Source organism: Osmerus eperlanus, chromosome 7 (genome assembly GCF_963692335.1).
Source record: "Osmerus eperlanus chromosome 7, fOsmEpe2.1, whole genome shotgun sequence".
Classification (NCBI taxonomy): Eukaryota; Metazoa; Chordata; class Actinopteri; order Osmeriformes; family Osmeridae; genus Osmerus; species Osmerus eperlanus.
This window is the reverse complement of record NC_085024.1, coordinates 4202057-4224739: the sequence shown is the minus strand read 5'-3', so window position 1 is coordinate 4224739 and position 22683 is coordinate 4202057. Positions and strand designations below refer to the sequence as shown.

The window sequence follows — 22683 nt, the reverse complement described above, 5'->3', positions numbered from 1 at the left end:
CACAACTCATGGGGAAAAGTGGGACCTGTAGTTTTTCCTTAATAATTGCTGCCTCAGGAGTAGTTTGCTGACCATTTTAAATATAATGTATAATACATTGTGATAGTCACTCGTATGAGTAGTATTAATAGACACGTGTTGAGAGAACTTTAGCTAAAGCCTATTAATTGTCTCCATGTATTGTTCAGCCCATAAGCGAGGCTGAGTTGATCTGAAAGAGAGGATGTGAAACTATTGGGGGTCATACTAGGCTTAAAGTAAACTGCCATTTCTAAAACTGTAATGTTATTTTGTTGACAGTTTTATCCTGTTTAATCGGAATTTTCCAAATGTTTTGCACTCAATGTGCTGCAATGTGCAGTCGATATTACCTGATCATTGAGTCTAGTGTCGCAGCCTCAAACCCTGTGTTCGCAACACGGCAAGCTCAACCAAATTTTAGGTCGCGAGAATGTTGATGATTTCAACAGATCTAATGTGCAGTACCACTCCAGATCGCTCTCGGTGCTCTAGCGTTTGCACTGCTGCTGCACCGATGGCTTTTGTTGCCTTTTTACCGCGGAAGTTCGATCCAGAGGTATCCAGTGGCAATGGAGAACAACGACAGTGTTACCGAACAAGCGCTTGATTTTTTATTGTTGCCTGGTTGGAACACAAAGCTTTATTCAGATAACCATCAAACGAGAAGCATGATATGTTCAATTGGCTGTGAATCGACAGTGTAAATATCGTAATGCAATGTAGGCTAGCCATCATCGTTTATCGGACGCGTGCACTTCTGATTTTCCATGTGTGCCCACCAAATGCAAGCTTGGTGGCTATATATTAGCTGGGCGTTTGGAAAAGTACCGTGTTTTCTGCATGAGAGGTGAGAAATGGCTGATTGTATCTAGTTAACACGGTTCGTTTAACAGCTAGCTAGCCATTGATTTAAGGCCACAGACTAACCTACAGACATTTTTATGCCACGCTGGTCTTTATGGACCCCTCCCTAGTCAGCTAACGTAAGCACTGTATTGCCGCAGCCACAATGTCTTTAGAGTATACCATCGATATCCAGCTTACAGAGCTAGGATTCCCTGACATATTTGAAGCGGAAGAGACACCTGTCAAAGAAACACACGATGCTACATCGTCGATTAATGCCTCTACCTCACCGGAGCCTCCAGTAGAAAACCTTCCAACACCCAGTCCATCTCCTCCTCGTACACCTGAGGCGAGTCAAACGATCAGCGAAGAAGAATCAGAGAAAGACGATGGGGGAGAGGGAGATGACGGACAGGGAATAGTCAGAGGAGTTCAACATATAGAGACGGGTACATGTAATGCTGTAAATGGACAAGAAGAGGAAAGTGGTCTGGAAACGGAGGACACTGACGACAGTGGGGTCTCCGAAAGGGAAGAGGAGGATGAAGATGATGATGATGAGGAGGAGGACGATGGGCTTCCCTCAGGTAGGCTCATGGCATATACATTTTCCGTTGCATGTCCTCGCTCACATTTAAACGTGCAAATTTGATGCTTAAACAACAGCTACCCATTGGGCCCGTTTATTTATTAGCCATTTTAACCATCATTCCAGTGACAGAGTCAGGTGGTTCTTCTGAACACCGCTGTGGAGTCTGTGACCAGGTCCTGTCCTCGGAATTCCAGCTCCGGGAACACATGAACCTGCACACCGGAGAGCGCCCGTATTGCTGTGCCGAATGTGGCAAGCGCTTCTGCCAACTGGTAAACTACCGCTCTCACCTACGAACCCATGCCCAGCCCAAACCCCTGGCCGCCGACTGTTGCCGCATCTGCCGCAAGACCTTCGAATCGGTAAAGGCCCTCAAGCAGCACCTGAGCACCTCCCATTTCGAACCTGAGTTCTACGAGTGCGACGTGTGCAAGCGCATCTTCACCAACAGGTCCGGGTGCGAGGACCACATCAAATGGCACAAGGCGGTGATGGGCAGCCACGTGTGTCCGACCTGCGGACGCCACTTCCACCTCGGCCGCTCGCTCAAGCGGCACATGCAGAGGAAGTGTCGCAAGTGGAGCTACGTCTGCTGCGACTGCCCCTTGGTGTTCAAGAGCAAGAACGCCCTCCTGAAGCACAGCTTCACCCACCTGGGCCTGCTGCCGTACACCTGCGTCCAGTGTCGCCGGCACTTCCGCCTGGCGCGGCACTACAACCAGCACAAGTGCGAGCCCGACCGCATCCAGTGCGTGGCCTGTCTGGGAGTGTTCACCAGCCAGGACGACTTCCAAAGGCACAAGAAGGACACCGGCTGCTGGGGCCACCAGGGCTCCAAGGGGAGCGAGATCCGCTGTATGGAGTGCGGCGAGGGCTTCGCCAGCATGGAGGAGTTGAAGAATCACGCGGGGGCTCATCAGAGGGTGCTGACCTGCTTCGTTTGTGGCAAGGGCTTCCGATCGTCCCTGCTTTTGATGTCACACATGGGCGGTCACGCGAGCCAGAGGCCGTACCTGTGCCAGAAGTGTGGCGTGGGATTTCCCCACCAACAAGACTACGACTGCCACCTCAAGAACTGCGGAAGCATAGTCCTTCCAACGGTGAGTTTCTCAATAGGGATGTTTTTCAAAAATAACGGTCATAAGTACAGGTCTTCTGTTGCTAAGTGTTGTCCTCGTTAGGGGGAATATACACAGTCGATTTGTGTATCTAGGGCAGTTGTTGATTGATTATTCTTGTGGAGAGGGACAGTTGCGGGGGGGGAATCGTTCTGAGTATTCATTTTCTCCCCGTTTGTAGATGGCTCCAAAGAAACCTCAGACGACAACCCAAGCTGCTGCTACTGTGTCCCCTCCCCAGCATGCCCTAAAGATTGCCATCCCTGTCCACAAACCTGGCCCGCAGGTTCCCATCCCTGTCCACAAACCTGGCCCGCAGGTTCCCATCCCTGTCCACAAACCTGGCCCGCAGGTTCCCATCCCTGTCCACAAACCTGGCCCGCATGTTCCCATCCCTGTGTACAAACGTGCCCCAACTGCAGTTCATAAGCCTGTGCAGAACGTTCCTGTCCCAAGTGCATCTGCCTCAATGATCCCTATGCCTGTTTATAAACCTGCATCACCGGCCCCCGTTCATGTTTATAAGCCAATCAAAGCAATGCCAACCGTTGTGGGAACCCCAATCACCCTCCCTGCAGGAGTCTTAAACAGTGTCCCTGCCCCGGGGCAGGAAGGGGATGGGTTTTGGAAGCTCTCCCTGGATAAGAATCCTCCTCCTGGGGTGAAGCTAGTGGTGTTTGTCCCCACCAACAGCCGTCTGGCCTCCGGGCTGTCTGGCTCATCCACCGGTCCCGAGACCCCGGCCTCTTCGGGCTGTCTGCCCAAGCCTCCTGTTATGGTACTCCCACCAGCTCCTAGAACTGGGCTTGGGGTGGAGCACACCTTCAACCCTGTGCTGAGTCCATCACCCGGTGTATATCAGCACCCGGACGTCCCTCTCGATTTGGTCAAAAAGCCTGGGGGGAACAAACAGGAGCCCAGTGATATTCTACCTCTCGATCTGTCCATGTCCTCCTCACCCAAGGCAACACTCCCCGGTCCTCCACCTTTCAACTTCCTCCCTTCCATTAAGAGTGAAAGCAGAGACCTGGGGTCTTCAGTGGAGCCCACTGGTTCTGCTCTGGACCTGGTGCTGGTGAAGAAGGAGCCTCAGTGTCCAAGGCCCAGCGGTGGGGAGCAGAACCCCGACACGAGGGCCTCGAACGAGGGCACGGAGGAGCTGTTGCAGAAGGGGACATGCGATACGGAAGCACGGAACGGGAGGAGCCCAGTCTGTCCTCTGGCCGCGGTGAAAACGGTGGACCCAAAGTTAGAAAAAGATGGGCATCCAACAGGTGAAGAGGGAGGGGCTGGGAGGGCAATGGGGCGGACGGGGGAATCTTCTCCGTGTAAGGGTGAGCTTCGGCCTTTCGAGCGGGCGGTACAGAGCAACTTGCAGCGAGTGGGAGGATCTTCGCCCGCGACACAGCCCACAGTCTCTCCCTCCCCCTCCCCTCCCCTCTCACTCGGCCGCACAGGACAGCACGTCCCCTTCACATCGCGCTCTACTCCCTCGCCGCCAACGAAAAGAATCAAGTTGGAGGAAAGTCCAGAGAAATCTTCATAAATCTCTTCACGTTTGTCGAAGAAAAGTAAAAGACTGTTTTTAGCTGCTGAGGGAGACAGAATCACCCTAGACACTCCTGCGAAAGAAAACACTATGTACTGCGTATAGCGCTATTGTAGTTGACACACAATATGCAAGTAAAAGCTTTGACCCAAGGGTTTATAGAGATCTTTTTCTTACTAGGCGTATTATTGAAAACTCCATTAGTGTACCTCCTTTTATCTTGCATAATATTCTGACTTTGTTATTGAGTCTATATTTACAGTGTTAAATCAGTGTGCCTCGCTTTGGGAGTTGACACCATCTAACTGGTTGTCGCAAGGGGAATTGTGGAGGAGATGCTGAAGCTAATATGGGACGCGTGTGCTGTCAACAGTGTCCTGCACTCAATGTCGCAACCCTGCATTCCAAAACATTCGTATTTCAATGCAACTTGACTATCACACTGTAGCTGGGATCTTACATGACGGCAATAACGACCAGCACATTGAACAACACGTTGTTCCATACAGTGTGCTTGTCCTACTGTTTACATTGTCTTGTGTGATCAGATAGATTTGTTTTTAATGTATGTTTCTTGTTTAGCCAATCCTCTTTGAAAACAATTGTTCTGTTTAATTCCATTCCGTAAACTGCTGTACAGGACATTTGATCTCTTTTTGTTTAGAAAGTGTTACGGTTTGGAGGATTCAGTGTAGGCTGTAAGTTTGGGTGTTATTCAAGACTGTTAGTTTTCAAAAAAATTGTGCTCTTGTCATGAATGTCCATTTACATTTGAGGGTTTTTTGCACTGTGTGTATGTTTGTATGTGTTCTGACTTGATGATAAAGATGACATGTTACGATGAAGGTGAGTCAGTGATGAATGTACTGTAACTTTAATAAAATATAGTTGAAAACAGCTGGTTCATTTATTTACTTTTACCATTACACAAAGCTAAGGTCAATACCAGTGGTGGGGACTTGATACTTACCAAACTAGTAGTAGTTCATAATGACAGTTGTACATTTTTATAGCATACACACTATCTAAACTCCGTTTACAATTTGTACATATCGTAAATGTACATGTAGATTCTTCCACATCGTACGAATACAAAATTACGAATGCTGTCACATGGTTAAGTAGCCCCGGAAATGATTCGCAAGCCCTTGACGTTGTCGTTTTATAATAAGCAAAAGTGGGTGCGGGACAATCGTAAACATAATCGTAATGCATGTATTTTGCGGTTTTTAGACGTCTTATACACATGTTGCTCTGAAAAAGACTATATAATCTGGATGCTCCATTTATATTTAGAAACGTTCGTGAGATCGCTTTACTGTAGGCTACATACCACATTCTTATGAAGCCTACTATGGACAAAGACAAGTTCGCTGTAAACGTAGGTATACGCATATTCCAATTTAACATTAGCCGAAACCGTATATATTGATTTCAAATATTGTTATATTTTTTAAAACAAAGTGCATACAAGAAAAAAATGATAAAGTGTATTATTAGAGGCTGTAACTGGGAGAAGGTTTCAGGCTATTGCCAGCCAAGTGCAGACAGCTTGTGCGTAAGGGGTACTTGCATAGTTAACACCGTTACACACATCTGTCAGATACCTTATATTCTGTAATACATCATTGCTATGTCACCTTCTTCTAGCCAGCTCCCTGCACCTCCTGGTTGGAGATGCAACAGTTCATTGGCGACCTGATTTTGTCAGGTAGCGGATCCAGCCAATCAATGAAGGACTTGAGCCAACAGGAGTTTCTTCGTGTTGCCTGGGAGACGACAGGGAGCGAGGCCCCAAGGCAGAGAGACACACCTCCAGCAGCTGCACATCTACCACAACCCAGGAAAGTCCAGGATAAATCAGCTAGCTTCAGTCGCCATCTCCAGCCCGAGTCTGGAGAAACAGCTGGAGAGGCCAGAGACAGTATAGGAACACGGGGTGAGTCATTATGTCATCAGGGAATCTCAGGTTTGATGCTGGTGCTGTACAACATCTCTAATTCCTGTTGTTCTCCATCTCGCAGTCCAACATCATGCCTGCACCTGCCCTGGCTGCCCCTACTCCTCTCCCCCTTCCTGCCTTCCCTCCACCCATCCCCCGAAACCCAGAGACACCCTGTCCACCCGGCCACAGTCTGACTCAACGTGCCGCCCCAAGGACCTCAGCTGTGCTCCTCCTCCGGTGAGGCGGGCCCAGCGGGAGTCAGGAGAGGAGGAGGCCGGTGAGCCCAGCAGCACCACCTCCTCCCGGGCCGATCCCAACCATCTCCAGAGGCAGGAGGCCGGAGCTCAGAGCGACAGCGACGGCCCCGACACCCCCGCAGCCAAGGGCTCGACGGGCCCCGTGTGCCGCCTGCCCACCTACCCCTGCCTCTGCTGTCACCATGGCTTCCAGACCTGCGCCCAGCTGCTCCAACACCAGGGGGCGGACTCTGCCTTCTCGCAAACCCACGCCCATCACCATTTCCACCACCATCACTGCCCCTTCACCTCCTGCCTGCCTTGCCCCTCCCTAGCCCGCCCACACTCCCCCTCTGACCAGGCCCCGGCCCCCTTCCCCTGCCTGTCCTGCCAGCGCTCCTTCCCCACTTGTGCCCAGCTGCTCCGTCACCAGCACTGCCACACGCAGCAGCAGCAGGAAGACGACGGCGGGGCCTCCTCCGGCCCGTCTCTGCATCCCTGCATGCATTGCGCCGCCTCCTTCCCCAGGCCCTCTCAGCTCCTGCAGCACCAGCGCTCCCAGCACGCCCACAAGCCGGCCGGCTTCCTCTGCACCGAGTGCGGCAGGGCCTTCAACTCTCACAGCAACCTCCGCATCCACCTCAACGTGCACACCGGCGCTCGGCCCTACTCCTGCCCCGACTGCGGCAAGAGCTTCAGCCAATCGGGGGCTCTGAAGATCCACAGACGGATCCACACCGGGGAGAGGCCTTACACCTGCACCTACTGTGGCAGGGGGTTCCCCCACCTGGCAGGGGTCCGCGCCCACCAGAGGACCCACACAGGGGAGAAGCCGTACCGCTGCACCCAGTGTGGGAAGTGTTTCACCCAGTCTGGGGCTCTGAAGATCCACACCAGGATCCACACAGGGGAGCGGCCGTTCGTCTGCAGCCTCTGTGGGAAGGGCTTCTCCAACCGCTCTGGGATCCGCTTCCACCACCGCACCGTCCACGGCCTGGTCCCTGAGCCGGGGGCCGGGAGGGGACCCGGGGGTCCCAACAGCGGCTCCCCCAGACTGGGCACTTTACCGGCGGTCTCCGGGCGTCCGAGCGCCAGCCTGGCCGTCACTTTTGGGCTGAACACGTACACAGGCTCCAGTACGGACACAAACCCCCGAGTTCTCCCCGCCCCAAGGCTGGATCCTCCTGGGTCTGGTCTTTCCTCCAACTCCGCTTCCAAACCTCCGCCCCACCAGCCCCTGCCCCACTCCGCCTATGTGAGGAGCCTGTCCAGGAGGGCGGAGCCGTACGGTGGGAAGGAGGCGTCTGGGAGGGCGCTGATGTACGCGTGTGAGGACTGCGGCCTACGCTTTGCAGACGCCCCATCTAGGAACCGCCACCAGAGTCAGGAGCATTACTCGACCGAGGAGGGAGGAGGGGGAGGAGGAGGAGGAGAAGGAGGAGGAGGAGGGGGCGCAAGGGAGCATGAGGGAGACGCTCGGAGGGAGTGAGGGTATGAAAGGTGGAGGGAGTGAGGGTATGAAAGGTGGAGGGAGTGAGGGTATGAAATGTGGAGGAGAGCATTGTAAAAACTGTTTCTGGACAATAAACTGTGTTTTCAAATCCTGACTGGATGCTCACAGGCTTACTTTCAGTGGAAAGCTGTTTAGTAGATTTATTATGAAGTACCGTCATGTTATTACAGCTTGTTGTGCCTTTATTTCTTGGGGGAACAGTATTAATGTAATGTAGAGGCCTGTTTTCTACAGTTTTTCTGTATCTATACTGTACCACATATCGCTGTAGTGCAGAACAAAGAGAAGCAATTCCGGTTTGTGTTAAAGGTCCCATGACATGAAAATGTCACTTTAGGAGGTTATTTAACATTAACATGAGTTCCCCTAGCCTGCCTTTGGTCCCCCAGTGGCTAGAAATGTTGATAAGTATAAACCAAGCCCTGGGTATTCTTCTCCGCCTTTGAGAAAATGAAAGCTCAAACGCCCGATTTGAAAATGTTCCTCTTATGTCATCATAAGAGGAAAGGTTACCTCCTCTTTCTCTGCTTTGCCCGCCCAGAGAATTTTGCCCGCCAATGAGAAAATGAGCTACGACCGTGCTAGCGCGATATTGTTTTTTCCTCGAGAGACATCATGCCTTGCAAACGACCGAAGCATGGCAGTTAGCCCCGCCTCTCTCCTCCTCATAGCATTTAAAGCTACAGACACAGAAATGGCACGTCCTAAGGAAAGCTCATTGTGGGAATGCTCGTAGTGGCTGTAATTCTGCACCAAGGCTGAATTTCGGGAAAGAGACTTCAGATACAGTATTAGGGGACCAATAAGGCCTATATAAAAGCATCCAAAAGACCTTTAAGAAACCTAGATTTTTCTATAGCTCTTATATGCCATCTAGTGGGCAAATGTTATCACAGCGATTACATTTTTATTGTTTGCATCAAGCACAATTCTTAAGTTTAAGAAAGACCTGTAATTGAAACTGAAGATAGAAAACATAAAAAGTATTTATTTATTTCATTTTGATATTGTTTCTCTTAGGTCCATCCAACATTTCAGTACATATCTAAAAAGTTCTCTGACATACATTTTGTGATTTAATAATAAACTTTTGTCAGTGAGACAATAAGAAGTTGTCCCTGTCTTTTCATTCAATATGTTGTGCTATAGCACCTGAAAGTTTATGTTTACAGCCATGTTGGCTCCTATACTATAATAATCCTACTGCATGGTGGCCCAATGATCATCCTCTTTCACAGCAGTGCGAAGAACTCAGAAGGATTCTGGAACCTGGCTGGCCGGGGCCTGCTGACGGCTGACCTATAAGAGCCCTGTCTGGCAGCCAATCAGAAGGCAGTCTTGAGGGAGTGTTTTCCACCAGGCGGCTGTGGTCAAAACGGCTCCTCGTACGTGTGCTGCAGCGAGGGGTCAGAGAGCTGGGGCTCAGCATAGAGCACACTGTCCTGACAGGGCCCCCCGTCGTGGAGGGAGGGGGTGCAGTAACCGTTGGGCAGCTGTCTGTGAGAGGGACAGTCATACACAGCTTGGCTTGCCCGAGACGAGCCACTAGAGGGAGCCCTCACATGAAACCTGTGAGGGGTGTTGTGTACGACCCCCTGTGGGGTTGCCAGGTTTGGCTCTGGGGGCTGATCTCCGAACGGAGTGGCGTACTCTGGCTCTGGGGGGAGGGGTTCCGTGTACTCGGGCAGCTTGCCAGGGGTGTCGTAGTGGTTGAAGGTGAAGGGCGTGGTGTAGCCCTCCTCGATGCTGGGCCGAAACGTGGAGCCGAGCATCTGTCCCCCAGCCGTCAAATCAGGCTCGGCATAGTCTGAGGAGCGCACACACAACAACAAAGATACATTAAGGTATTTTTCTATGTATAGAAACAAATGTGTGTGTGTGTTGGGGGGGGGGGGGGGGCATTTTTCATTTTTCAGAGGAGAAAAATAGGGGATGACATGCAGCAAAGGGCCCTGGTCAGAGTCAAACTCTTGCCGCTGCGGTAAGAACTTAGAATTCATGGTACACGCACTTATACCATGTGCAGCCACCAGGAACTCTACACGTGTCTTTCTTAAAGTGAAAATACCACCACGCTTGAATCACATAATATCAACTACTCTACAGTCCATGATTCTAATGATGTGAAAATCGTATAGCAAAAAAAAACAGGGAGAAGACCCACAGTACATTCTGTGAGAAACCCCTTCACCAATGTGTGGGGTGGGGGAAAAAGCCATTCAAATTCAAGTGTTCCTTTGAATCTTTTTGGGGATGAATCTTGGAACAGTCCTCCCTTCCACCCAGCAGGGCCTCCTATCAGGGCACTGTTGAACTGACTGGACACCAACAAAGCCCTCTCTAGTGACTGGTTTGGAGGGTGAGCAGAGCGAGGCCTCAGCCTCTAGGCCACACCCAATACAGCTGGGCCTCAATGCCTACCCCTTAACCCGCAGGGAGCCTTCGGAGCGGGAGCTATTTTAATTAGGCCGGCTTTAGAGAGAGCTGGGATTGTCTTAGCCACTGACCCTCTGTCCTGGTTATCACTGAACCTCTCAGTGGAGGGCCTCCTCGTCTGGGTGGGGGGGGAAGGGAAGGGGGGTCGGCAATGAGGGGGGGGGGGAGTGCCCTTTATCAGGCTCCAATTAAAGGGTCTCTTTCAGAGCGGTTCTGCGGACCAAAGAAAGGAAGGTTTATACTGCAACTGGGCGACGGGCTAAGCCCAGGGTAAGAATGGACGACCCGGGGAGAGAGCTGTTTGCCTGTCAACCGTGGTCGGGGCTCCTAAAACTGGCCAGCCAAGCCGGAGGATGTGAGGGAGAGAGGGATGGAGGAACACAGGCGAGTTTTGGAGTATGGAGAAGTAGCTGCCCTTCTCCACGGCCCGGGGACTGCAAATAAGCAATTGACTGCCAGCCAGACTGCAATTGCATGTCTGGCAAACAGCTAAAAGGAAACTCGTGAAGACAAGTTGATGAAAAGCTGGGGTTGCGTGGGGTCTGTCTATGAGAGGCGGCTCGGTGGAGAAGGTGGCGTCTGTGTGTGGTCCTACCATTGAGAGGGGGGTTCGGGAGAGCGTCATGGACGTTTCGCTCCAGAGGGTAAGAGATAAGCTCTGACTCCGGGCTGGGCAGACTCTTTCCCTGGAAAGTCGGGCAGCCTACAGTACACACACACACACACACACACACACAGTTAAGTGACTGACAAAACAGCAACAGGAAAGCAAACAGCAAAGGAAAGCTTTAAAAATACCCCCCAAATGACCTTTGGCTAGAGAGTACTTCTTCATATGTGCTGCTTTTCTTCTGAAAATAGAAAATAAACAAACATATATATACAGATCTATTCTCCCCAAATGACATTAGGATACCATAACTACTATCTATAACTGTAGCATATCATCAGCTCCAGGTCAGACTGTATTTACAGTATGTGTGTGGACCAGAGCAGGCTGATGAAGAGGGCAGTGTTGCAGAGAGGCACTGGACTGTACCTTCTCTTCCACCAGACTCCTGCCAACAGACAGCTCACACACAGGATCAACCCCAGGACCACGCCCACCGCCACGATCACTGGCTGACTGGAACCTGCAGGGGCACGAGGGCCAATCAGAATGCTAGTCTGGTGTTGGTGCCAAAACACCAAACAACAGTTATAAATATTTAATTATATCTGGTGTATTAACCAAAAACTAAGCTACAACAATAGCTTCATATGCTACAGCATTGCTAGATGAGTATTAAAAGTGCCCCAAATCGGTTGGCCTTCTTCTGACATTCTCAAAGTGGGACATAACACAATGCAGCACAGTACAAGGAATTTTACCATGCAGTGAATATCGAACCTTTCTTTAGAGATACTGTCCAGTCATCCTGAGACCAAGTGCTCTTTAGCACATGAGCTCTGTATGACGAAACTATACGCTGTCCATCAGAGTACAGACACACATACTTTTACCCTTCACGATGACCGGCCCGTCAGTTGGAGCTGGTTGGGGGAGCGACGTGGTCCCTACAGCCACCTTCAAGGTCGGGGATGCTGGAGTGGGAGCAGAGGACACCTCTCAATGTCATCCTTTACGGCCCTCCGACGCACAAACACAGTGAGCTAAAGGCTCGACAACATTTCACAGTAAGGTTTGTGCTTCTTGCTAGTCCTTCAGACTCCAAGCCGTTAGCCTTGCCAGGCTAACGGACTAGCCACGCTACGCCAGGTCATGGGCCGAGGCTCACTGGGCCTGAGGCTTACCCCCAGCGGAGCGATGCCTGGGAGACAGGCGGGAGACAGGGCAGCCCAGGACCTGGACGTGGGTCGAGGCCCGCCCATGCCAGCTGCTGGGTTGCAGCCGAAGATACCGGGCCACCACTGGAGGAAACAGGCTGTTGAGCACGCTCAGATGACCGTCGGCGTGGGCCTCGAACACCTGTCGAGCCAAGAGGCCACGTTAAACGTTAACAGAATACAGACGGGGTCATCTCTAGGGTGAGTGGAAATCACATCCCTGTTCTACTGCCACCTACAGGCTCTGTCTAGTAAATAGGCTGCAACGTGCAAAACGTGCACCTTTTTCTCTCTGCTCTGCGCGGCTTTGTAAACCTTCCAGGTCTTTCTGTCTTTGCTGAAATGGAGAGTGTAGGATTCTATGTAGGAGTCTGGCGAACCGCCGGTTATTATTCCTGAGGAGAGATAATACTGTCAACATACTGTAAAATGCTTTCTCATGCCGTTTAGTAAGTGTGAAAAAAGCTGTCTCTTTTACCGTCCAAAACAGAAAAGGTTATCAGATACTGCTGACTGACCTGTGACGGTGCTTTTCTCAGCCAGCTCCAGCTCCAGCCAGGGCTCTGGGTCATTGCTGTCTGCTGCCCAGGGTAGGAACCGACCTGCAGAATCCATGTTTCTGGGGGACCAGATAACTCGTTGACCCAAACCATCCACTGTCTCCCAGAACGAAGACGCATTGAAATCAGACACAGTCAGATCACTGTTACACTCTGTTGGAATAAAAAGGAAGCATGGGTCACTTGTTAAGGTATGTGCAACAAAGTAAACAATTGAAATTAAAGATTCTTTTAGATTAGATCGATTTTTGTGAGTAAAAATGATTCTTAATAACACATCAAAGTAATTATTCAGTGTTTACCTTGGCTGAAGAGCAGTTTCTTCTCAGACAATGACCCCCTGTGGAAACAACCGGGTTTGTGATCAAACATCTCCACAGTGTGTAAGCAGTCTGTAAGCAGACTCCACAGTGTGTAAGCAGTCTGTAAGCAGACTCCACAGTGTGTAAGAAGTCTGTAAGCAGACTCCCTGCCTCCACAAGGCAGACAGATACTTAGACAATGCCCCCAGTCTTCTAGGTGCCCTGTGTTACCCCAGCACAAAAAATGATATTCCTACATCTACCAGGTCCTTGGTCAATGGTACCAGATCAACGTACATCTTGGAAAGGATTCCGTTGGCGAAGGTGGAGTCGTACAGAGTGAGGCTCCTCTCGCGGCTCACAGACACCTGGCCTCCGAGGCTGTCGGACATCACGCCGGCGTGGACCGCGGCCTTGCACAGCACCGAGGTCTGGATCCGCAGGGGAGAGCGTGAGGGAGAGAACACACACAGTGCAACCGCAAGTCTGTCCGACCCACCTCTCTCTTTCCCTTCTGTAGCCTCTTAACCCCTCCCTCCCTCCTCCCCTCCCGTTCCATCCGTAATTCCTCCTCTCCCACCCTCCATTCCCCACTCACACACAGTTCAACCTATATCACAATGACGTTACAATTGTCAATATTTCTAGTATAGATTAAGGGGCAGAAGTTGATGGAGTGTGTGTGTGTGTATGGTGGGGGGAGTGTTCGGAATCAGATGGAACCCGTATGCGCTCCCAAACGTCTCCTGTTGGAACTATTCCCAGAAGCCTTTGCAGGCCGCTCTGCTCATCACGTCAGCACGGGGTCCGAAACGACCTCGGCTGAACCCATCCGGTGAACTCACGTCTCTGTAGCCCTGTCGAGAATGGCCATGGATGTCTCCCGTGACGTCTCCACACCCGGCGGGACAGTACACGCTGAAGAACAGGAGACGTCGCGTCAGAGGCCGCGAGCGCTTCACAAAGAGAGGACTGGAGTTAAGAGTACCCGAAGAGGTTCACTTACCTGAACCGCGGAGAGACGAAATGCGATCCTCGCTTCACACACGAAATTAGATCTGGGATTGAAATCAGACAGCGCGAGGGTTTGAGAGTAAAACACATACACACACGAACACACACGAACACACACACACACACAGTCCTCTGGTCGGAGAAATGGTGTCCCACTGCGTAGATGTGACTAAGGCTTTAGTTGTTGTGCCTTTCCCTGTCCACAGAGTAGAGAGGAGGCCCCTCGTGTGATCACATGGAACAGAGAGCAGTTAGTGCGTCTGACTGTGAACTCGGCCCTGGCTCGGGATGTAATGCAGCAGGGCTTCATAAACAACCCAGTAAACAACAACCCAGAAACTGTAATACATACAGGAACTGTCTGAAATGTTCTAAAAGTGTTCCACACTTCAGCTGACCCCCACAGTTTGGAAACCACAGAGCTCATTTCTGTGTGTGCAGCCGTTTGAAAACAAAAATTAACCCTCACACCGATAACCCGGGGGTTATATCAAACTTGAAAATAAGCAAGCCCCAGGCAACTAAAGGCGGGGACAAAAAATCCAAGCTTTGTCAGCATCTCCAAACGGTAACGCGAACGTTTGCTTAGATCTCGTACCAAAAACCGTACACAGTGCACCGCAATGCTACTCTACAGCGCTAAGCCCCCCGTGGATGTGTGGATTTACTGTGCGCCATGAGACACCCCCAGATATGTGCTGAAGGTTTGAGAGAGTGGCCTGTCGGTTTCACGCTGCTGTGCTCTGGAGCCTTAGCTGAAGTGAAGGGAGACAGAGGGAGTGCATAGCTCTCCACCCACTCAGAGATGCAGTGAGGGGCCCCAGGCCTCCCTGCATTCAGCCTGGGAGACGAAGTCTGCTCTCCTGGTTGCTGAGCAACACACTCGGAAGGGGAGATGGGGACGGGAGCTGCATTCCAATCAGCACGGACACACACACACACACACGTGAACACACACACACACACACGTGAACACACACACACGTGAACACACACACACACACGTGAACACACACACACGTGAACACACACACGTGAACACACACGTGAACACACACACACACGTGAACACACGTGAACACACACACACACACACGCGAACACACACACACAAACACGTGAACACACCCACACACACACACGTGAACACACCCACACACACACACGTGAACACACACACACACGTGAACACACACACGTGAACACACACACGTGAACACACACGTGAACACACACACGTGAACACACACACACGTGAACACACACGTGAACACACACACACACGTGAACACACCCACACACACACACGTGAACACACACACACACGTGAACACACACACACAAACACGTGAACACACCCACACACACACACGTGAACACACACACACACACGTGAACACACACACACACGTGAACACACACACGTGAACACACACACACACACACGTGAACACACACACGTGAACACACACACGTGAACACACACGTGAACACACACACGTGAACACACACACACACGTGAACACACACACGTGAACACACACACGTGAACACACACACACACACGTGAACACACACACACACGTGAACACACACACGTGAACACACCCACACACACACACGTGAACACACACACACATGTGAACACACACACGTGAACACACCCACACACACACACGTGAACACACACACACACACGTGAACACACACACACACACACGTGAACACACACACGTGAACACACACACGTGAACACACCCACACACACACACACGTGAACACACACACACACACGTGAACACACACACGTGAACACACGTGAACACACACACGTGAACACACACACACACGTGAACACACACGTGAACACACACACACACGTGAACACACACACACGTGAACACACACACGTGAACACACACACGTGAACACACCCACACACACACACGTGAACACACCCACACAAACACATGTGAACACACACACACACACACGTGAACACACACACATGAACACACCCACACACACACACGTGAACACACACACGTGAACACACACACGTGAACACACCCACACACACACACGTGAACACACACACACACGTGAACACACACACGTGAACACACACACACACGTGAACACACCCACACACACACACGTGAACACACACACACACACGTGAACACACACACACACACATGAACACACCCACACACACGTGAACACACACACACACACGTGAACACACACACACACGTGAACACACCCACACACACACACGTGAACACACACACACACGTGAACACACACACACACGTGAACGCACACACACACACACGTGAACACACACACACACACACACACACACAAGTGTGAGCACACACAGGAGCGCGAATTCACACGTACACATGCGCACGCCCACACACACACACACACACGCCCACAAACACACAAGCACTTGAGTGTACAACCACAAGAACACAGCAACACATGGAAACCAAACAGAATTAACATGTGTGTAAACATGTGGAGGGATAACAGTACTAAGCACAACACTGGAGGCAGCATGATAGAGTCCACCTCTGAGCTTAATGCAACAGACTGTGAAATAACACCATGTTCACTGTCACTGCGACACCTCCATAATGCTTGTTTATGACTGTATTTGCTGAGCAGAACTCTAAGGATTACACTGTAATGCCACTAACATGTCAATGAGCCTACAGGGAGTCAGGTGGCTGAGCGGTGAGGGAGTCGGGCTAGTAATCTGAAGGTTGCCAGTTCGATTCGCGGCCGAGTCAAATGACGTTGTGTCCTTGGGCAAGGCACTTCACCCTACATGCCTCGGGGGGAATGTCCCTGTACTTACTGTAAGTCGCTCTGGATAAGAGCGTCTGCTAAATGACTAAATGTAAATGTACAAACAGTCATTAGGACCCCATAGAGTGTTCATCGTAAAACACTGTTTACAACCAGGAGTTACGAGAACCACTGGCACCACAGAACGAAACCAGTAAGATCATTTGCACACTTTATAAATGTTATATATAATGTAATATATCATGTTATAAATGTAATATATTTAAATACTGTATATATACAAAAGGTATCATCATTCATCTCGAGATACTTCTTGAGAGACTTCTTAAAGAGACTACTTGAGAGATTAAAGGAAGTGAAACGATCATGTAACCCTTGATTCAGTGGAAGGACACATTTGGAGCCGATGTTGATTGATTGCTGCTGAAGTGTTGTTGGTGAGCAGGAGGGTACCTGGGTGCTGATCAGTGGTGTAGGACAGCAGGAAGCCTCTGCCTGAGCGATGAGGCCCAGAGTTGAAGACTATCGTCACCTCATTACTGGTCACGCTCACGTTCTTCTCGGTGACTCCCAGTTTACCACACAGGGGCCCTGGCAATGACATTCACACACAAACGCACACACACACACACCCACACACACACATACAGTACCAGTCAAAATTTTGGACACATTATCCCATTCCAAACCTTTGACTGGTACTTTAGGTGACCGAACACATACACACATATGTAAATATATACATATATATATCAGTTCACACACACACATAGACACGCATGCACATACTGTACACACGCTCACAAAAACATGCGAATATTCTCACACACACACACTCATAAGCCTAAACAGGCTTGTTCTGCGCACACAAACACCTAAACTTGTCTCTGCAGGACAGAATCAAGTGACAGACTTAGAGAGAGAATCTTGGCAAACACGTAAAACACAAAACACATCCCTCCCCCCTAAAAAAAACAGCTCACAGGCCTTGAGGGGGTTTTACTGAACATGCTTGTTTACTGTAGTTTCCTGTCATGTTTCTGGTGGCGCTCTGATTACGAAAGAAACCACACATCAGCCCAGGTAGAGAGCCCAGAGGAATGCAGTAGGCAGACTGCAGGCGCTTGCTTGTACGGACACATGAACTCCACAGCATCATGAGGTAGGATGTGTGGAATCTGATCATAAAACGGTATAATAAGCGGGGTAACGGAATCGTCCCTGCCTCTACAACCGTCATCCAATACCTCAGACAGCCGTCACACCCCCGTGCCCGTAATGTGTGACTGGATACGCCGGCCTGGCACAGATGCATGCGGTGTGAGTTCACGTGCGGATTTGTGCTACTCCTGCAGAGGAACGAACGATGTTAGCTTTTCGCTACCGGCAAAGTAGCTAGCAAGCGAGAGACGAGTTGAAGTGGTGCGCCTCGAGCCAGGGGAAAGTGTGCAGCAACTGTTCGGTGGTTGAATTTGGTTTGAATGGAGTGATTTTTGAACAGTAGCATAGCCAGTCCCCCTTGTGGCTGAGGCGTGTCCCCCCTCATGTGCATGTCCGGCCACCCCAGATTTCTGATTTCTTACAATAAAAACTTAATGAATTAATGAATATACAATTATTATAATTATATATATATATAATATATTTTTTGTATCCCTCTCGTTTTAAGATGGGACCCCCAAAATTAAATTCTGGCTACGCCCTTGGATTATTGAATACCTCTACTCTACAGATAACCTCTACCATCCAACCATTGAGACAACTTATGATGCATTCAATGTAGTCACAGATACAAATCCCTTTCAAAGGTAGAAGCAGCTCATTCAGCCAGGTCCCACCCCCCTCCCCTTACCTATGCTTTGCGTCCCGTCACCGGCAGTGATGGTGAGAGACCCGTTCCTGCAGCCCGGGCTCTGCTCCACGTCAAAGTCCCCAAACAGGAAGCGCAGTGTGTGCCCCTGTGGCGCCCGGAGCCTCCATCTGCACCAGGTGTCCACAGGGTAGGTGCCCGGGTAGTGCTGGGAGGCTAGGGTGCCACTCTCTGTGCCCAGAACCGTGTGCCCACAACCATTACCTGCACCAGGGGAAACAGCTAGGGTGAATGAACACTGAGATATGGGTATTTAACACTGCAATGACATTTGGTTGTTTACGTTTTATTCCTTTGGCCGCTTGCTTTGTCTAAAGCGATGTACAAATAGCATGCAGGGATGTGAGTTATCACATTTGAGTCTGAGTTGAATTAAAAACTCACACCAGATATTGTATATAGAGTTATTTGCAATTACATGTTGTATATGGTGTCTAAATTGTACCTCAGTGTTACTGAAGTATGCAACAAAGTCGTTTTGGTATGATTGGAAGCTTGAAGAAGTTGTGCAGTGAATGTTTTGCTTTGATAGAATATAAAGGCTTAGTTATGTCAAGTTTACATACACACAAACAGGCAGTCACTCACACACACACACACACACACACACACACACACACACACACACACATACATACAGACAGATGTCTGTTGCCAACAAATCCTGGCGCAGGGTAAGCTGTGTCTGGTGTGTAGGTGTGAGAAGAGAATGACTCCCTGACTGGTCATGGATTCTCGGGAGCTTGTTAGCAGCCAAGTTCGCCAGCGCACGTCAGAGTGAGGGTACTACTGATCATGTTCATTAGACAAGGAGGAGAGTATTTACGCGGATGTTAATAACAGGGCTCTTGCCCGGGAAAGCTGAGTCATCTGAGAAGAGCGCGATCAGTGGAGCAAGAGGTGTTTACAGTCCTGAGATCACAACCGCGAGCTGACCCAAAACAACTGAGCTTCGGTACAACTAACCCAAGGTACTCCTGAGAACTAAGCCTTACCATCTACGTACAGAACTACGATACCTGACTGAAGTGCACTTCTTACTGAAGAATAGGGTAAACAGACTTTTGAAAGGGTCTCTCAAAGGCTGACACAATAACTCAAAGTTGACACCATTGGTACAGAAGCTCAACATCCTTCTAAACTATTTTGCCGTTTTAATTGGGTGACTGTTTCAAGTAACATGTTGCGTAGCATATCTAAATGCATCCTCTGTCTGCCTGCGGTTGTCATCATGACTAACACTCAAAGTGGAATGGAAAAACAAATATTTGAAAGTCGGTGGATTGCCGTTGTTGTATATGATGATTCAGGGCGCTGTGGGGGTGTTGGGTCGACAGCCTGCCCCGAAGTCGATGACCCTTACCATTCCAGTTAGAAAAAGGTTCCTACAACTGTGTTTCCATATAAGGTGACAAATCACCGGGTGACGTTCCCGTCCTCTTCGACATTTCATTAGAAAGCGTCTCCTGTCCTGCTCCTATCGCCTCCTCCGGGCCTCTCTCTCTGACCCCCTCCCAGCCCCGACCCCACCATTGCCGGCCTGCCCCCTCTGCCCCTCACACTCTTGTCCCCCAGGATTCCCTGGAAATGCCAGAGCGACGCGCCGTAGCCGCGGGCAACAGAGCGTGGATCTGTGTCACCATCCGGTCGGAGGCCACAAGAGCAGCATTCCTGGTATTGTGGGGGTGGTTTGGAGGTTGGCAGTGTTCCTCCTGGTCTAGCCTGGCCAGGCCTGGAATCAGCAACCCCACCATCACCCCACAGGCACTGACCTGGTCTGTCTGACAGCCAGCCTGTGGCCCTGTCCTCTCATCCAGGGACTCTCTCTGAGCCTGGCCCCTTAGCGGGGGCCCTGTGTGAGCTTTGTTCCATGATGAAGACACCCTGCCACTCCAGAGATTAAACCGCAACTCTACACTTCCTGATCTGTCTGGAAGGCTTAAATGTCAGAGGAAAAGAAACCAGCCGCTGAAAACAAACAGCATTTTCTTCCAGCCAGTAAAGGTTTTTCTAGGGAGAAAAGGGGTGCTAAGCCTAGGCTTCTCCATGGATTCGTCCGGAAAGAAACTGTAACAAAACTGTATTGAGGCCCCCGTCTTCTTGGCAGGTCTTTACAGGCCTGGCCTAGCAAACAGGATGCTCAGCAGTGTGACCTGTCACTGCCTAACTCCGCCGTGTCAATCACAGCAAGGCAACACTTCCGTGCTGGGACCAGGAGATGTGTTTTTATCCTCCTGTAGTCTCTCCAGCCGTTGCTTCATCGCCACAGGGATGTTAGTCATGTTCCTCTTTAAAGACACTCAACGAGGCATTGAGTTTAATGTGTTCTGTGGGAAACTGTCAGTAGTGTTTGTGAATGTGGTCACAGTGATTCATATTGACCCCTTGCCCTTGCCTCGTCTGAATTGTGAAACGTTGTGTCAACAACAGCATGCAGACTGTCGCTGTGGTCTTCCTTCCTGGAAGGGTGGGTGTATGGCTCGACTCTCATCTGTAGGTCAACACAGATGATAGACTGGTATCCTCTGTGGAAAGCTACCATGACATCACGGTTGACTTTTGAACTCAGTTTGAATCTGGACTGTGTGCTACCGGTGCCTCAGACTTCAGCAACATTTATCTGTGACATTTTTCTCCACCTAACCAAGTATGGTTAATTAACCCTAGATTTGGAGGATGGTTAGATGGTCTAGATTAGAGATGTCAAAGCAATATTAAGGCTTTAAGTGCTTGAACTGTATACAATTAGAATTTTCCTCCCAGTCTGTCTTCATTCAGAAATGTTATTTTCACATTCTTAAGTCTCTATGTAGACACTGTAGTCTACAATATGTTTGGTGTTGAACCACAGGTTAAAAAAAGAATTGTTAGTTCAAATCTTTAAGAAAAATGTATATTGACTGCTAATGTAGGCTACTGCGGGTCCACAGTCTATCGTTATTCAAAACAATCTGGAATCAACAGAAATACGTTCACACACACCTTTCAGTCTGGTACATGTGCATTAAATTGCCCTTATTCATGCCAGGCTCATTAAAGTACAGTATATATAACCTACATTTCCACGCATTTTTACATAATAAAATGTATATCATGCTATTGATATGATATTGACATTCATTCACTTATTTAACTGTTATAAGTCCATCTAATGGCAATTCAGTATGCATAAGCCACTTTATCTCAGTATCCGATTGCAGCGTGAATGTTGACCATTCACGCTGCTCATTATTCTTATTTTTAGATATATTTTATTTTATATTTAAATTGTTGTATTCTTAGATTGTTTAGTTCTTAGAAATAGTTAAACTTTTGTACTTTTACTTAATTTAAGATCTGTATATGTTTAGTGTTTTGCACCTCCCTGCCACAGTAAATTCCGTGTTTGTATAACATACATGGCGAATAAACCGAATTCTGATTCTGATAACAAAGCTCTTGCAATTGATTCAAAACATATTGTTTCCACTGCGTTATACTGAGCATGTTTTTTTATCTCTTTATCCAAAAATTTAAGGACATAATTAAGTTAGATGCAAATCTTACCCTCTTGACCGTTGACTGTTCTTATAGTAATACAGATCCACAAACTGCCTAAAACAAACTTCACAGCATCCCTGATATATTGGGACTGAGCGAACATGATCTCGTAGCGCTCCACAAGGAAGGTAAGGTGCAACTTCTGAGCTGGGAAGCCCGATTTTTTCAGTTTAGAGTTACTTAGCTTAAGATACAGCGTTACTTAGATTTGGGTACTTGCGATTGGCCACATTCCAATGAAGTTATCGCTCATTGGTCCACCTATATGTCATTTAACTCAACTTCAAGAATTCCTTTCCCATATTAGGGTCGGTTGTACTCTGGTTGTGTTTACGTTTATATCTTTGACCGCAGATCTAAGATCAGTCGGTATCGATTTTCAAGTTCGACTGAGGACCGAGAACACTGGTCCTAGACCTGTTGTTGGTGATTCTCTTAACAATCGAAAAAAAGAATAATACGTGCCTACATTTTGGGACTCAGACTAAATGCTT

At 49.4% G+C, this 22683-nt stretch overlaps 3 protein-coding genes across 4 annotated transcripts; 2 read left to right on the top strand and 1 right to left on the bottom strand.

Moving 5' to 3' along the window:
* Positions 1–563: 563 nt before the first annotated feature.
* wu:fe05a04 (uncharacterized) lies at positions 564–5023 on the top strand. The gene is made up of 3 exons (XM_062466599.1): positions 564–1454; positions 1583–2559; positions 2759–5023. Exons 1-3 carry the CDS (start codon positions 1031–1033, stop codon positions 4121–4123), a joined length of 2766 nt encoding a protein of 921 aa, XP_062322583.1. The 5' UTR covers positions 564–1030; the 3' UTR covers positions 4124–5023.
* Positions 5024–5275: 252 nt separating this feature from the next.
* Positions 5276–7796, top strand: si:ch211-79k12.2 (uncharacterized protein LOC568844 homolog). The gene is made up of 3 exons (XM_062466156.1): positions 5276–5507; positions 5777–6065; positions 6151–7796. Exons 1-3 carry the CDS (start codon positions 5469–5471, stop codon positions 7794–7796), a joined length of 1974 nt encoding a protein of 657 aa, XP_062322140.1. The 5' UTR covers positions 5276–5468.
* Positions 7797–8782: 986 nt separating this feature from the next.
* On the bottom strand, positions 8783–22376 carry si:dkey-34d22.1 (discoidin, CUB and LCCL domain-containing protein 1). Of its 2 annotated transcripts, none has more exons than XM_062466596.1 (15): positions 22196–22376; positions 18632–18853; positions 17233–17370; positions 13952–14003; positions 13791–13863; positions 13243–13376; positions 12946–12983; positions 12602–12796; positions 12366–12478; positions 12051–12225; positions 11754–11840; positions 11296–11389; positions 11067–11107; positions 10852–10959; positions 8783–9627 (listed from the first exon to the last, which is right to left on the bottom strand). In XM_062466596.1, exons 1-15 carry the CDS (start codon positions 22290–22292, stop codon positions 9191–9193), a joined length of 2004 nt encoding a protein of 667 aa, XP_062322580.1. In that variant the 5' UTR covers positions 22293–22376; the 3' UTR covers positions 8783–9190. The 2 variants fall into 2 exon arrangements, with proteins under 2 accessions (XP_062322580.1, XP_062322581.1); XM_062466597.1 differs by having other exon boundaries at positions 11760–11840.
* Positions 22377–22683: the final 307 nt, after the last annotated feature.

Bases quoted from the DNA above. Each gene is read 5' to 3' on its own strand.
- si:dkey-34d22.1 (XM_062466596.1), bottom strand. From the start codon at position 22,292: ATGTTCGCTCAGTCCCAATATATCAGGGATGCTGTGAAGTTTGTTTTA. The intron at 11,390-11,753 runs GTATGTGTGTCT...GTGCCCCTGCAG, and splicing joins GGTCATCGTGAAGGGTAAAA to GTTCCAGTCAGCCAGTGATC. The intron at 10,960-11,066 runs GTCATTTGGGGG...TGTGTACTGTAG, and splicing joins GAAGTACTCTCTAGCCAAAG to GCTGCCCGACTTTCCAGGGA.
- wu:fe05a04 (XM_062466599.1), top strand. From the start codon at position 1,031: ATGTCTTTAGAGTATACCATCGATATCCAGCTTACAGAGCTAGGATTC. The intron at 1,455-1,582 runs GTAGGCTCATGG...CCATCATTCCAG, and splicing joins GGACGATGGGCTTCCCTCAG to TGACAGAGTCAGGTGGTTCT. The intron at 2,560-2,758 runs GTGAGTTTCTCA...CCCCGTTTGTAG, and splicing joins GAAGCATAGTCCTTCCAACG to ATGGCTCCAAAGAAACCTCA.
- si:ch211-79k12.2 (XM_062466156.1), top strand. From the start codon at position 5,469: ATGAAGCCTACTATGGACAAAGACAAGTTCGCTGTAAAC. The intron at 5,508-5,776 runs GTAGGTATACGC...ACCTTCTTCTAG, and splicing joins AAGACAAGTTCGCTGTAAAC to CCAGCTCCCTGCACCTCCTG. The intron at 6,066-6,150 runs GTGAGTCATTAT...TCCATCTCGCAG, and splicing joins AGACAGTATAGGAACACGGG to TCCAACATCATGCCTGCACC.